The following is a 15,904-nucleotide window of genomic DNA, read 5'->3' as shown; positions in this document are numbered from 1 at the left end:
ATATATATATATATGTATACTGTATATATAAAGTATATGTCAAAGGTAAACAAGAAGGAATGAAAATCTGTAGTTTGCTTCAATATAGTATTTTGTCTCTTTAATTAATTAATGGAATTACTAAAAAAGACTAAATATGCATAACAGTAAGAAAGAATAGTGTGACTAATCATGCCTCTCTTCAGCATCATGCAGCATGTTTTCTTCATCACACTGGATGTCTTTATCATCTCTAAATACTAATGAATGTGGTGTTTCCAATGCTTTCACCTCCATTACTTTCTGAAAAACAGTAAGAACCCAGTTTTCCTATGGTGAAGATATAAAGTAGTGTTTTTAGACTTAGACATCTGATCTGGACACATTGGTATTGTTGCTCTTTTACCTGGTTCTCTCTATTGCTACACGGTATAACTGTCTCATTCTTATTTGGTGTTTGTAGACAAAAACAGGCTTTTTGAGCTATCTCTATATAAATACAGTATATGTTCAGTAACTAGTCTAAAACAAGACACCTGCTTAGGCTTTCAGCTGAAATTACAATCAGCACAGTTTGATAGGCGCCAGTTTTGAGTGTGTGGTTAACAGGTGTGACAGCACTGTGTTAGCATCTAAACAAAGTGCTGTAAATCCACAGTGTTGTGCAGGTTGTGGTTAAAGTCATGGAATAAGTGTGTAGAGTTTTAAAAACTGGGTTCTAGCAATGAAAAAGGAACTAGAGTTTGGTCCACATTAACTGCTGCTGTGCAGACTGGAGTTACAGTTTAGCACGTTACTCCAGTTGTGCCCGCTGTCGTCTAGCAGTCGAAGAAAACTGTAATAATACAGTAAGCTATTATCAGATTTTCAACATCACATGATTATTATTCTACATCTTTTTTATGTAACAAAAATAAAACATTGATTTAGGATCTCAATCATTTTCTTCGTCTGGAGACATCTGCATAATACCAATGGCAGATGAATATGTAGTTCATCAAATTGAAGGAATGCTTCACGCACCTTTTTTGGGGGGCACTGCTGAAAGGCAGGAATCTTCTCAGAGTTATAACTCAAAGAGTTCATTGTCAGGTTTATTTAGGTTTAGATACACCTGACAAAGACAGTGATGAAATTCTTTTTCAGGTATTAGTCATATGTGCAAAACATCCCCCTTAACCCTATGACCCAAAGCTTGCTGTATATGACAATAACAGGCATCTTTGCTTCATGACTTATTAATTTGTTTAAGCTAATACTCACGCTGTTCCGCTGATGTCTTCAGTGTCTTTGTAGCCCCTTCAGAAGGTTTGGTATCCAGCCTGGAAATCCAGTGTTTTTCTGGGTCTTTGTGCAAGGATATCCAAACTGTTCCATCAGAGATTGATACACTTTACATTCATAATTTATACATTTTGGTCGCTAACTTTGATGCAAACCGCCATTTTGAATTTCCCATGATGCTCTGGAAGACCATTCTGACCAACTGTTTAAGTCTTATCAACAAATGGAAGGCTAGTCGGTCATTGCAGATGAAACGAAGGTTGTAAAAGTAGTACTTAGATATGAACATAGTTTGAAAATACCTTATGGCTCAGAGGGCTAAAAGTCTAATATTTAAAGCCCTTAATTACCTTAGTCTCTTCCCTGAATAAATGTACATTTGTAGCACACACTTAAAGTTTAATTTTTCCATTTAATTAACAGATTTTGTATAAATAAAGTGACACTTCTACTCACTGTGATTTTGATCCACTCAAGCAGACTATGGTGCCAGTGGATTATTTTTTGAAATAATGTCACATTATTCTTGTAAAAGCTTGTATTCTGACTTTACTTTGAACATGAGAGCAACAAATCTTGCTCAAACACATCTGAAATATTACAGTCCAGGGGTTTATTAATTCATTAAAATGATTTAATGTATCATTCAGGTGAATAATTGTCATATGCACATTTAAGGAGGTTACTTCCCCAACAAAAGACGCAAAAGAAGGAAGAGTAAATGATGCTAGGCTACATGTGTGCTGACTCAGATATATTTAGAAAAGTTGATCTACAGAAGAATGAATAGATGAAAGTAGCACAGAATGCCTGAGGGCCTTATTGCAAAAATATGCACTATGTTTCTATATTTGGGTTGTAATTCAGAAAATAGGGGCATAACAATTTACCATTATTTAATGCTCAAAACTTTCAGGAGGTGGGCCCCTAGACCTGAAATGAACACTTTATTTGACTTTTTAATTTTAAACTGGTTCATGTCAAAGTTTATTTGGGATGCTTAAACCATTTAAAACATTTTTTTAAATACTATAACATTTATTAAAAAACTTGATCATTATCTTTACTTGCAAAGAGCATTGAATGGAACCATCCGTGTTAATTTTTAGGCAATTTGGTTGATGGAAAACCCAAATTTCCAATATAGACAGATTGATAACAGGTCAAAGTTGACCAGAGGATATCATGAGGGTTAGGCCCCTGAATAGACTGAGTCTGGGTTTGTTCTGCTATAAATAAGAAATGTCACATCAAATTTTCAAATTGATTCAAATCAATTTTATTCAGTTTTTTAATTGGATTGTTATGTTACAAACTTTACTTTTTTGTTATACTTGAATCTGCACTCATCCACATTTATTTTAAAGTGTCCATATTATGAAAAAATCAATATTATTATTGTGTCTCTGGTGCTTCCACACGCATACAAACCAGGAAAGAACTATCCATGCTGTTTTGAATGAGATACGGTTTCTGAATGTCCACTGCCTTCTGTCCCCTGGTAAGTCTGAAGGCAAATCTGCACTGCTTTCTACGTCACTGGCTAAGATGAGGTGGCTAGCTCGTTACACTAAACTGCTACAACACTAGTTTACCATAATCTCCAAAAGAACTACTTCCATGTCCCTGTTCTGCAGGTAATGTGCCCTCGTTTACAAGAAGTCTCCCAGCTAATCCTGCCTTGGACTGACCAAAGAGTTAGAGAAAGAGTTATCTAGCTGATGGGATCTTACCTAGCTACTGGGCATGTACGACTCCCAACAAAGATAGTATAGAAGTAGCTAAAACAAGTGAGATTTCTCACTCTGTAGCCAAAACAAGTGAGATGTCTCACTCTGTAGCCAAAACAAGTGACATGTCTCACTCTGTAGCCAATACAAGTGACATGTCTCACTCTGGAGATAAGCACACAGGGTGAAAACAGGATCTGCAGTAATGTGGAGTTCATCAAAAATATGGTGATTTTTGAAAATGAAATCATATAAACCTGTTTGGTACAACCTCAAAATACAATTATGAACCTAAAAATGAGAAGAATATGGTTGCTTTAAGAGTATGCCACTAAAGTCATTAATCTTTATAACCTTGCTGGACTCACTGGAGGCATCTGGCTAACAGCTTATACCAACAGGCGTGAGCATTTAATCAATGGTGTATTTTTGCTCCAACGTCGCCTTCCAGGCAGCTAACCTTAACTCTAATCATAACCATTGCCGCGCTGCCTGGAAGGAGATGTTGGGAGCAAAAAAACACTAAACACCTGAGCATTTGCATAAAGACGTGCCCCCTGGGGAGGGTCCTGTGGTTCAAGCTCTTTCATTGGCTGACGAGAATTCATTTCTGAATACGCATTGTTTCTGGGCACTCAAATTCTACTGCTTTCACTTCTGTTGGAAAATGGAAATTTGAAAGCTGAGAATAAGACAAACTTATTTGTAAGTGCAAGCTCCAATCCAAAACGAAGAAGACAAACGTATTAGCCTTTAAAATCCAGATGGAGGCCTCACATCTACACCTGTAGTCATAAGAAATACTTACATATACTAGGTTTTCCTTCTCCCCTACATTGCTTTAGAAGTGTCAGGGCAGTTTGCTCTTTGTTAGATTGTGTACGAGTGATATTCTTTTTAAAAAGCCTTGAGAGAAAGAGAGAGGAAGTAATGAAAGAGAAAAGAGTCCGAAGGGAGGTAGAGTGGTATTTTTTCGAAAGGTCATCAATTCCAACAATGAACAGAAGCAATTATGATAGAAGCTTAGATGGGCCTTGGACTTAAATTTCTCTTGCCACAAGCTCGTGTGTGTGTGTGTGTGTGTGTGTGTGTGTGTGCGTGTATGTGTGTGTGTGTGTGTGTGTGTGTGTGTGTGTGTGTTTGTGTGTGTGTGTGTGTGTGTGTGTGTGTGTGTGTGTGTGCAAGAGTGTTGTTATGGTTCCCGTTAGAGCTGTCAGTCTTCTTATATAATACCATTTGATTTTCATTTAAATAATATTGTTAAAAATATTCAAATAGTATTAAAATATTTAATGCTCAAATGCAGCCTGTAATTAATACGTGCTACACTACTCAATGCTTATGCATTGTTAATGCCCCTATAATCATGTGGTTGTTGTTGCATGTTCTGTCAACTAGAGGGACTTCTAACATTAGCCTGGCTTTGAAGGGTACCTACGTAGTGGCGCATTGCACACAACTTTCTTGACATTCATTTTCCACCACAAGCACACAGCGAACACACAAATCAACAGAGAACTCTGTAATAAAACAAAAGTGTATTGAAGCGGCTGTTGTAAAGGCTAGCGGTGCTGTCTAGGCATAGTAATGTTAGAAATGTTAGAAAGCACAGCTCAAATGATTTGTCATAAACTAAGTAACAATAGTGTTAGCTACGATGCTATTGACATTGATAACTAAGCAACTAACTTTATAAGCAACCTCTTTCTTTCAGGTTCTCATCTTACTGAGAAAACAACTATTTGAAGGTAAAATATTTTCCCAAAGCTTCAGGGCAGGTTACATTAACTTAAACTATATCCATAAAGCTCTCAGCTAAGCTAACGTTACTATTACTTGCGACAAAATTAGTAAACAAAACTAGCTCTAACTTAATTTTAATAAGACGTGACATGAGTGACATATGCGGGTAGGCCAAGGTGAGAAGAGGGAGATTAGCTAACGTTAGCCAACATATTTATATTTAAAAAAAAATATCCCACATTCTAACAGTAATTTCAGCAATTGCAACAACCACTTAGGGCTGTTGTATCACAGTTTGAGCTAGAGACGATATTTGGGCGGAAAGCTCAGTTGGTGGAGCGGGCCCATGTGTGGAGCGTTCCTCCTTGAAGCAGCGGGCCAGGGTTTGACTCCGACCTGCGGCCCTTTGCTGCATCTCATTCCCCCCTCTCTCTCCTGTCATGTCTTCAGCTGTCCTATCAAGATAGAGGCTGAAAATGCCCACAAAATTATTTTTAGAGATGATCATTTACACGTTTTTTTAACTTGTATTCTTAGATACAAAGCATAAAGTCACAGTACAACATTGTTGGCAGTTACTATGCCAATTCAACATCTCAGACGTTAATGGTCTAATGACTCATAATAGAGGGGTCATACATAGCATTACAATTTGTTTGTAGATTGCTATAATGACCAAGGATAGCAATAAATCATGCAAAGACAATTTAAAAGTAGTGAGGATGTGAAGGAGAGACCACCAACCAAGTGTCCTTTTCCAACAAATATATTATCCATTTTGTCCGCCTTGCAGTATATAAGTCCTTCTGCAGGCGTAGTAGGAAAGTCAGTTTTCTTTAATATATTTAATATATATAATATATATATAATTTGTGGTCTCTTCCTTTTGGGATTCCTCTGTAGAATCCTGAAACTTTTGAATTGGATTTACCATTGAATGCCACTATTGTTACTAGTATTATTATATTAGGTTCTGTAATTGCCTCCTTCTCAATTTCTTTTAAGAAACATTTGTAAAGACCTAAAAAACAAATCTTGCTTTTCAAAATTGTTTTTTCTCTTAGTATTTTAAAGCTTTTTTAGTGTGTTTTCTCCATTTTTTTTACAGTAAACAATAATGCCCTTATACATAGTATTTCAATTCAGAATCGATTCAAATTGGTTTTGAATTCTGTATCATGTGCAATTAATTCATGTTTTTTTAATCTGGGCCCTGAAATGTAATTGTTTCATTACATCAAACCAAGTATGTAAGGCAAATGAGGTAAATGGGTTGAAGTGATCTAGGTAATTTATAGCTAATTTGGAATCACCAATCATTGCTTGTATTCAAATATATTACTTGTATTCAAATATTTTCAAATTCACCCTCAATCTCCTTGCATTTTGCCTCCTATCCACCGTCACACCATTGGGCGAAAGTCTTTAATTGGGCAGAATAAAAATAATCCCTAAGAGTGGTGACAGACGTACCTCCTCCCTCTTAACTGATGATTACAGTTTTTAATCCTTGTTTTTTCATTAGTCATTAGCGCTTAGTGGGATGTAAACACTGAGTACAAAATACTCACTGAATGAATGTGTTTGTAATGTAGAATGGTTCGTAATTAACCGTCACAAACTACCAGCAGTGAGCAGCAGTTGGATAAAAGCCTCCAATTTTCTGCACCGGTCTGTGTCCGTGTTAACACAGCCCACCTCCACAAGTCTTACCTGACAGAGCAGCATCTGCTTGGAAGGCTAGCAGGCCGGGTAACTAGATAGTCGAGTCCGGTACACTGTTTCAATGTCCCCTTACCCGGCTAGCGCCATTGAGCAACACCGCTGGCTGAGGTGCTGGTCTCCATAGCAGGTGAAGCTCACGTAGTGTGTTAAGTATTCCGTCTGTGAAAAAGTTTCCTGCATATTCTCTGATCTGTACCAATGTATCCTGGTGGTACGCAAGTGCGGTCGTTTGATTGCACATAATTGTTGTAAAAGTTTGCTGCTGAAAAGAGAAAGCTGATGGCTGATACTCGACTCGCTTCGGGTAGTGACAGTCCTACACCCTATTGGTGGGTTAAAAACATGCAAACTAGCTGTCTCTGGGCAAAAATACCCCTGATGACACTAAATAACAATTTTTGACAAACATCAGAGGCTTTTTCTGGCTATTTCTACTGATACAAAGCTTAACGCTAATCTGTGAAGTATCCCTTTAACCAAAGACCAAGCCACTTAATTGCTTTTTGAGACCAGTCAATGAATGTCTGTTACATTCCAGCCATTGCCAAATGAGTTGACACAAAGCTAATTAAGACTATCAGTTCCACACAACTTTCTCTGTATTTCTCAGTATGACTATGTTCAGAAGATTGTGTCACGTGCAGGAGCTCAAATAAAAATAATGTCCTCTTCTGAAGAGTCAATCTTTTTTTTAATCTTCCGTGTCCTCCTTGGATACTAGCAACAGTGTGGAGAAGAGGTGGGGGTGGTGCACGGAAGGCTTGTATCATGTTTAAGTGACACCAGTTTTGTCGTCATTACTAAGAATTCCTCATGGGGAGACAGAAACTATGCACTATAGCTTGAAGTTCACACAGTGGGTTATACAGGCAGGAAGGTAGACGTTTGGGTTACTAACATACAGCAAAACATCGTCAGCTTACAAAGCTGTTTTGTGTTGCCTGTCCTTGATCAGAATTCTCTGTATGTTAATGTCTTCTCTTATTCTTATTGTTATCCTAAAAGTTCTATGTCTATGTCACAGTCAGAAGCTTTTATAAAGCAGTAGCTTAAGACATACGCATGTATAAAGGGATGATCCAGAGTTGCTGTTATTTTTAGTCACTGAGTTAATATGCTAGCAGGCAAACTGTGTTAACAAAGACACAGACAGACACACTCACGTAAAACCTTCCCCTGTGACTAACTGAGGCAAGGTGTGCCCCATAAAACAAGGCCCTACATTGAACAAATACTCAACAGCTACGGGACCTGTTACACTCCGACTCTGAAAGCCCATTACGATGAATGTCTCTTTGTGACTCCCACTGGGGTGTTGTAATTTTTAATGATTCAGAATCCATTCATTCGAGTCTCTTTTGATCCACTTATTTTTTTATTTTACAAAAAGCACATTTCTCTTTACCCACACTTCTCTAAAAGCAGTTCATCTGATTGTTTCCATCACTGAGTTAAAAATAAGTTGAAGAGTGAGGATACACTACTTCATTTCAATAATTCCATGAATTAGCTTGAACTCCTGCATTTGCAACATTTGCATGCAGGGTTTAGCATCATTTTGGGAGCTACAGCATAATGATATGTAATAATTAGGCAGATTTTTATTTCTCATGAAGTAGTTTGTAAAATAACAAGGACACAATGTCAGAAAGGCAAAGCACCACTGTCACATACTACTCCTGCTGTTAAGCATTTATGTCCATAACATAACTCAATGGCCGAGATATGTGTTGAATATTTGATTGACTCAGATGAATGTTCATATATCAATTAATTTAAATACGGCCTTTAGGGAAGTTGTTCTTGATTTCTAACTGATAACTAACTGAACTAACTGATCAAACTTAGTATAACTGTAAAGCGCAGCTTTTGCTGTTTTATAGTACTGAAAGATGCAAAAGACATTCTTTACTGTATGGCTGTGCCTGCCATCACATCATCTCACCTGTGCATGCACACAAAAAAGCATCATAATCAGGGAAACATAAATGAGTGACGGTGATTAGTGTTAAGTGCCTCACCTAATCTCATGTTGTTTCAAGTTTGGAGGGGGGGGGGTAGAGGTGCACAACAGGCTATGAGTAAGGTCTGTGCCTCCACGGAGCTTCAGACATAGTCAGGTCGTAGATTTAACACAGAGGCATTAATCATCCTTAACTCCTTTCACTGTACCCAGAAGTTAACAAAGACACAGGGACTTTTGGTCTTGAGCAGCTGAAGCATTTATTCATGTAAACTTTGAAACCTGCTATGCTGTCTGCTCCAAGCAAATCCACCATTGCTCTCTCTCTCTCTTCCTCTCTCTCTCTTGCTCAACCACACTAACTACACACCTTCCTTTAAAAACAATGTTATCTAAAACCTGTCCAAGGCACTTGCCTTGGCCATTCCATTTTTACACAGAAGTACTCTGAATTGTAGTTTTTTGCAATTTGAAAATTGTGTCCAGTTAAATCACAAATTCAGTTTGAATTTGATTAATCATTCAGCCCTTTGCGTTAAGCAACTAAAACACTTTGGGTGTAGTTGCTGCACCTAAATCACTTGGTCAAGTTCAGGGAAAAGATCAATGATACATTTTTTGTTTTAAAAGGGAGACATTAATTACAGATCTGTGACTGGATGCAAACTTTATTATTCTGCCTGGAAGTCAGACATGCCCCATAGCGATCCACCACCTTAGTCTCAGCTTCATTACATAAAGGGCACAATACGTCCTGCACTGGCATTAAGCGTGGCAGTGGACATAAATCGTGAGGTGCAGAATCATCCAATGTGGATGCAATTCCTCCGGATACTAGACGGGAAAAACTTTTCACTTTCTATGTAACAAATCACAATGATAAAGGTGGAAGGCACCTCATTTGTTGGAACACAATGCACAGGAGCAGGCATAGTGGGAAAAGTACTGGCGTAACTAATGGCTGCAATCCTTGCTATGAGGTACGCTTCCTCATTGGACTTTGACACTTAAACGGGATGGAGTCATCATTAAAGCTAAAAGTTACACCTGTACTTGTCTTCCTAGGTCTAGTCAACATGTCTGTTACACATTCTCATCGTGAGTCATCACAGCCACACCTGTGACTACAGCACTATTACTAAAACATAAACAGTATCAATTATTATTAAATGAAGTTGACCAGTGTCCTCTGTTATAGTCTTTCACACTTCTCCTTACATTAAAGTGGTGAAGCTGCCGATGCAGTCCCTCCCAGTGTGCGTCAGATTATCAGGGCTGAACTGGGATCAGTTTGCCCTTCTGAACGGATGCAGTAAAGACTGACTGTGTGTGCAGTCCTGCTGCTAATATTGATCCAAGTAGTTCTCCTGCTGCACATTTGTTTTCCCCATAAGCTTCCCAGATGATTTCCAGCGCTGACATCTCATAACAGCTTTAAATTCACAAAGCAATTCATACCTAAAAAGAATAGGAAATCAATTTACACTAAAGCTCTAGGATGGAAGGATGCATAGATGATGCCATATTTCTATGCAACAATGTTTTTTAGAGTTTTCAGCCAAACTCTAGGTTGTTAGAGAGAGCAAGTCTTGAATGACTGTTGGCCATTAATCTTCACACACACACACACACACACACACACACACACACACACACACACACACACACACACATACACAGGCTCCTGATGATTAGCCAGCACTCTCCCATGACCCTTTGCTCCTGTCCTCACCAGGAGGGGTTGCTAGCACAGCACGGCTCTAATTTAATGAGGCGGAATCAGTGTGTGTGCTGGGCGGTGTTCTCTCTCTAAATGTTCCCAAGTTAAAACCAGTAATTGGTCCTTGACACGACTGTCTTTCATATGTGTTGTGCAAGGAATGCAGTCCTCATGTGTTCCTCGATTTTTTTTTTTTACCATCAAAAACAGGTTGGTGTTTTGTCAGGAGACAGATATTTAACATCTAACTTCTCTTAGATGATTTGTTGGTTTTATTTGTGTGACCCATGATAGTCTTTGTGCTTTTTTAGATGCTCCCAAAATCATTAGATTACCACAGCAATCCTCTGTTTTGTTTGTGTATTTTGGCCATTGGCTGGTGAAAATAGCCCCTTTTACACCTGGTATTAAAGTCCAATCTGGGGGTTCAGAATGCACCCAGGATGCATTGAGGGCACATTGAGATGTGATCATTCAGACCTGATTTGGGCCACAGGTGTCCACGTTCTTATAGCTGTTTGTATCCATATGTGGGCATTGAAGCCAAGAAAAGCAATCCGGCAATTTTAAACGCTTTATAAAGGAGACTTTATATTTCACATTTACTTTTTTCTGTAAGATTGTTTGGAGAGTTCAATGATTCCGACCTCACTTGAAAGCAGCTTCTTTTAACAGGAGAGAGAGAGAAAGAAAAGAGACAACGCGAATGCTTTGTTGTTGCAGGACACATTACACAAACTCCCAGGTAATTAGTGCTGGTGGCAGCGATAGAGGCAGTGATGTTTTCCTGTTTCCTGTCCAGGACTCTCACACCATCTCAAACCACAGCTCAAAACACACCGACAAGTCTGATCTCCAGTGACATGACTGGCCACCGCAGCGTGATGTGTTGTTGCGTTCTCCAAAAGTAGAGTTGGTCTCAACGCAGCCCTAGTGTCCTGGGCCACATGAAAGGGGCCATACTGAATGTTCAGAACGTTATTATAGATCCTTTGAACTTCATGTCACGCTCTACTCGTGCGAATTATGAACGCCATGACGGACGGCGTAAGAGCTATGCGGTAAATGCGTACGTGTTTGTTCACGTTTGTGTTATCCCAAACACAATCTGCAGAGTAATCCTCACCAACACAAGCAGGTTTATGTATTGCCTTTCTGTTTTAAAATACTGATAAATAATAATAAAAAATATTCTCACCAGCTAGTTGCCGTGCTAACCAGCTGCTCCAGCTAACATGTCAACCCGATGATGACCCACACAACTATCATCGGTTATTCACTGACCTTTCAATCCCAAAAAGAAAGCCGTTCCCTTGATCATTTAACACATACAAAAATATAGGTTAAATTATATTTGACATGGCACGAAAACTAGCTTCCAAAAGGCCCCAAAAAATGAGTTAAATGCGGGTCGGCGGAGTTCCCACCATGGCTAGCCGACCAGCTAGTAGCAAATAGCTTTGGACTGTTAGCTAGCTGCTGCCATCACGTTGTAATGTTCACCGGTCAAATGTTAACATAGGCTTCACAGTGAATATAATCACAGATAAGAAGATGGGTAGATGTTACTATTACGTGTGGTTACTACTGGTGATAGTAGTAACTGATGATTAATGACTGCACTTCCCAGAGCCTGGATGCGTCCAGGCATCCATTAGAAAGTTCTATTGGCACACCCAGTGAACAACGGTATGTGGGTAGCCACGACTGACCATGTCCTCTAAAAACATAGGCTGTGTGTTATTTAACTCTTTTCTTAAGTAAAGAATAGATGTTAAAACAAAATAAACCCTAGATTGATGTCTTAGAATGATGTGTAGCATCGCGTACCTGTAACTCAGCCAGTTACAAAGAACTGGTCACCATCCAGACTTTTAAAAGCTTTGAGATCAGCACTAGTTTACGGGGATACCTCTTTTACCACATAGTGTTACGGATCATGTGGACAAAAGTCGGGCACACTCTGTGATTTAACGAGATCCGTGAAAACAGACGGAGGATGGAAGTTAGGGTCGGTATCCAATCCTGATATCTCCAACTTCTCCAAATACCGCTCTTTGTGAGCACCTACCACATGCCCTAACTCGACCAATAACTGCATAACAACTTGTTGTTCAATAGAAGAAAACATAAAGGAGAAGATATTATTATTTTTATGGTTTATTTTGTGTTATTTATTTTAAACTGATTGAAACTAATGACACTTTCCTCTTGTCTACACTGTTTAGCTTCCTGTGATCCAGCTGTCCATCATGGCATCGTCTCATGATCGTGGTCATGTGTTTGCAAAGGGTCTATATCAGTAAACAAATATTTGCTGTGTAAAGATATAATGGAGTCACATACTGCCTGTGTGTCTCTGTTCTTAATTTTCACAGCCGCCGATATATAATAACCTTATTTTTTAATATCATAAAACATCTCATAAAAACATTTGACGTCTTGCATTGACAGAGCGTATCACTGTTTTCAGCATCCTTTTCATTTCCTTTTAAATTCTTCATAGTAAAAGTCTCCCGTTATTTTGTTACCTAAAAGCCTTTTTTTTCTGAAGAAGCAAAGGAGATGTATAAGAAAGATAGTGAATGAATAAGAGAGAGGGAGTGCCAAACAAACAGTTAATCATAAAAATAAAATGTTATTTTCTGATTTTTTGGTGGCGATTACATTCTAAAACAAAAATCTCATTCTGGCCTATAAAGCTTTGCATGTTCTGGCTCCTGCCTTTCTCTGACCTGGTTCATCCGTACACTACTAACAGGTCCCTCGGGTCTTCTAACCAGGGACTACTGGTGTTCCCACACACTCGTTTCATTACTAAAGGTGACCATTAATTTAAAGCAGTGGCTCCAAACCTGTGGAACACCCTTCCTGCTGTCTTAAGGTCAGCGGTCTCTGTTAAAGCTTTTAAAAAGCAGCTGAAGACACATTTTCATTGGTCATTCAACGATTATTTTCTCCTTTCCCTGGTTTATTATCTGTTGGATTGTACTGTATTTTTACAAATGCTTATCTTGTGAAGCACTTTGTGACTTTGTCTGTATAAGGTGTATATCACATAAAGGTATTATTATTATTATTATTACTTTTTTTTATTATTATTATAAATAAACACACACACACACATCGGCAGGAAGGAGACTCATTGCCAGGTTCTGTGTAATGCAGAGCTTCATCCTGACCCTGCATGTGTCAGTTAAACCTCTGTGTCGGTATCAGATGGGGGAGGCAATATCCTGCAGCCAGTAACCCTGCTATTGGCGGGGGGTTACACATCCATGTGGGGCCCTAGTCTCTTTCCTGATGCCAATTAACGTCCTGCACATAGACAAATGAGAAGAAAAGAGAATGTCTAGGCAGAGATAGACTGCTGGTGGGTGATGATTGAGAGGGATTGCTTTTGTGCTAATCATTGTTTTTAGGATAATACTGCATATTAGACTCTACATTTAAATACTATATATACTCTTCTGTCTAATGGTAATCTGTAGACAATAAGTTAACAGAGTTTTTGTAAAAAAAAAAGTATTCTTCTTTGTAGGAGTTGCAAACTTGGCAACTTTCTAAAAATTATCATACTCATATATTATCTTCATTCCCATGCATGCTGCCCAGAGTAATCACAGTCCACAGCTCTTCTGCCAACAGCACAGGAGGGATTTTTCCCCCAACACAACCGTTAGGCTTGTGCAAACAATGCAGGATCAAGGCACCAAAAATATGCAAATGAGCGTATGACGTCATCTGCTGATATTTAGCAAGTTTTGGAGCTAGTGCTCGCTACTTTCTTTGGAAAAGTGTTGGCTACACTGTTCTCTGTACTGAAGATCATTTTTTAATTTCTCCCTGAATCCTGCAGAATGAGACTGGAAACACGGGATGTGCTCTGTGATACATCACAGTAAACCATGACAACAGCCTACATTATTAAATTGCAGTGTGTAACTTTGTTGGACTGACAAGGCAAAGAAGAAAACCAATTTCCCCCTTTGCTGCATCATTTTGTAAAACGCCACATCAGCTCTGCAGTTCTTCCTCAGACAGTCAGCATAATACAGCAGACAACATGCAGAATATAGGAGTGAATGCAAGTGTGAGGAGGAGGAGGAAGTGTGATGGTGAATAGAAATGGGCTTCATTGGGTGTGGACGATGATTCTGTTCGGTTCACACCAATTCAGGAGTTTTTTTTGTCATCAAAAAAATCTTGTTACATCTCAATTGAGATGCGAGGAGGAGAACGATAGCAAGTGAGCAGATGATTTACAACCCCTAGGGCAGGCATACACACACACACACTCACACACACACACACACACACACACACAAACACACACACACACACACACACACACACATAAACATAAACATACACACACATATCCACACACTAAGACATACACACAGATAGAGAACAAGAGTCAAAGTGTAGGTGGTAGAGGTGAGTGTTATGTCAGATTAGCTGCTGGAGGCTTTCTTTGATGCTAACACACTCCTCAGTATCTTTCCCTGGGTAGTGGTATATGTGAGTGAGAGAAAGATGGGAAACTGGTTTTATTGGCTGTGTATGGCTCTATATTTGTGCATACTGTATGTGTTTCCTTATTGGCTTATGTGTGTGTGTGTGTGTTTGTGTGTGTGTGTGTGTGTGTGTGTGTGTGTGTGTTTGTGTGTGTGTGTGTGCGTGCGTGCGTGCGTGCATGCATGCGTGCGCGTTTGTATTTGCAGTTGCCCAGTTAATTTGCATGTCTAGTCTTAGAGCATTATAGATGTTAGTCATGTTTTCAAAAACAAGCTATCATGCCACAGCCCCAAGTGTATATTTAACCACTCACTCACTCACTCACTCACTCACTCACTCACTCCCACACACACACACACACACTTACACACACACACAAACAAACACACATGTCCACATCTGTAGTGACAGACACATTTTTATCATTTTTTGTTTTCCTCTTATCACCCAATCTTCCCCTTGTCTTTTGTTTCACTTTCCTCCCTCTTCCTTTCTATCCTCTTTTTATTTTGCACATTGTATTAACCTACGTGTTCTTCTCTCTTTCTCTCCACTTTTCCCTCCTCATCTCTAGCTATGCACCTGTTTGGACTAAACTGGCAGCTTCAGGAGAGTGAGGGATATGGAGCATTTGAAAACGGAGGAGGGGGAAGAGATACAACTCCCAACACCTTTATGGTGTCTACAGACAATGGTGAGTTCCTACTTGAAGATGTTTATCCTTTCTTCTGACAGGAAAAGGAACAAAGAATATGATCAAATGTGGCAAGTTTCTCCACTTAGCCCAGAAATGTTTGTGACGCAGAAAGGAGAAAGCCATTTAGCTTCAACAAGAAATCCCACTAGGTGCCTGAGGGAAACCTCGCCTGAATTCTACACATCCTCTACAGCACTGCGGACAACCCCCTCTCTTCTGATAATTATATTCATAAGCAACTAATATGCATTAGGGATTTATGTTCACTGCCAATGCTTAAAGTTAAAAATGTAATCTCTGATTTGTTTATACAATACTAAATTTACAATTTAATTTATTTCTTTTTCAAACTTTTTTTTTACATAAGACAAAGTAATTAATTCAGTTTTGTTTTTAACAATTTAAATTATTAACAAACAAACAAACACAGATGAATTTCCCTATCAGGATTAATAAAGTGCCAACATATTACAGTTTTTTTCAATCGCTAACAAGCGCTCACCCATACTTCAGATACTTTTTCTAAACTCTTAACACAGACT

At 38.8% G+C, this 15,904-nt stretch overlaps 1 protein-coding gene across 3 annotated transcripts in view; it reads left to right on the top strand.

Moving 5' to 3' along the window:
- The window catches only part of LOC117952226 (teneurin-3-like), a 242,888-nt gene that overhangs the window by 126,026 nt on the left and 100,958 nt on the right, over positions 1–15,904 (top strand). For all 3 annotated transcript variants that reach the window (XM_034884389.1, XM_034884382.1, XM_034884373.1), the window contains one exon: positions 15,240–15,359. In XM_034884389.1, coding sequence (XP_034740280.1) covers positions 15,240–15,359 — 120 coding nt within the window. The remainder of the gene's footprint in view (positions 1–15,239; positions 15,360–15,904) is intronic.

This window comes from Etheostoma cragini, chromosome 2, assembly GCF_013103735.1.
Source record: "Etheostoma cragini isolate CJK2018 chromosome 2, CSU_Ecrag_1.0, whole genome shotgun sequence".
In the NCBI taxonomy this organism is placed as follows: Eukaryota; Metazoa; Chordata; class Actinopteri; order Perciformes; family Percidae; genus Etheostoma; species Etheostoma cragini.
This window is presented reverse-complemented; position numbering and strand designations above follow the sequence as displayed.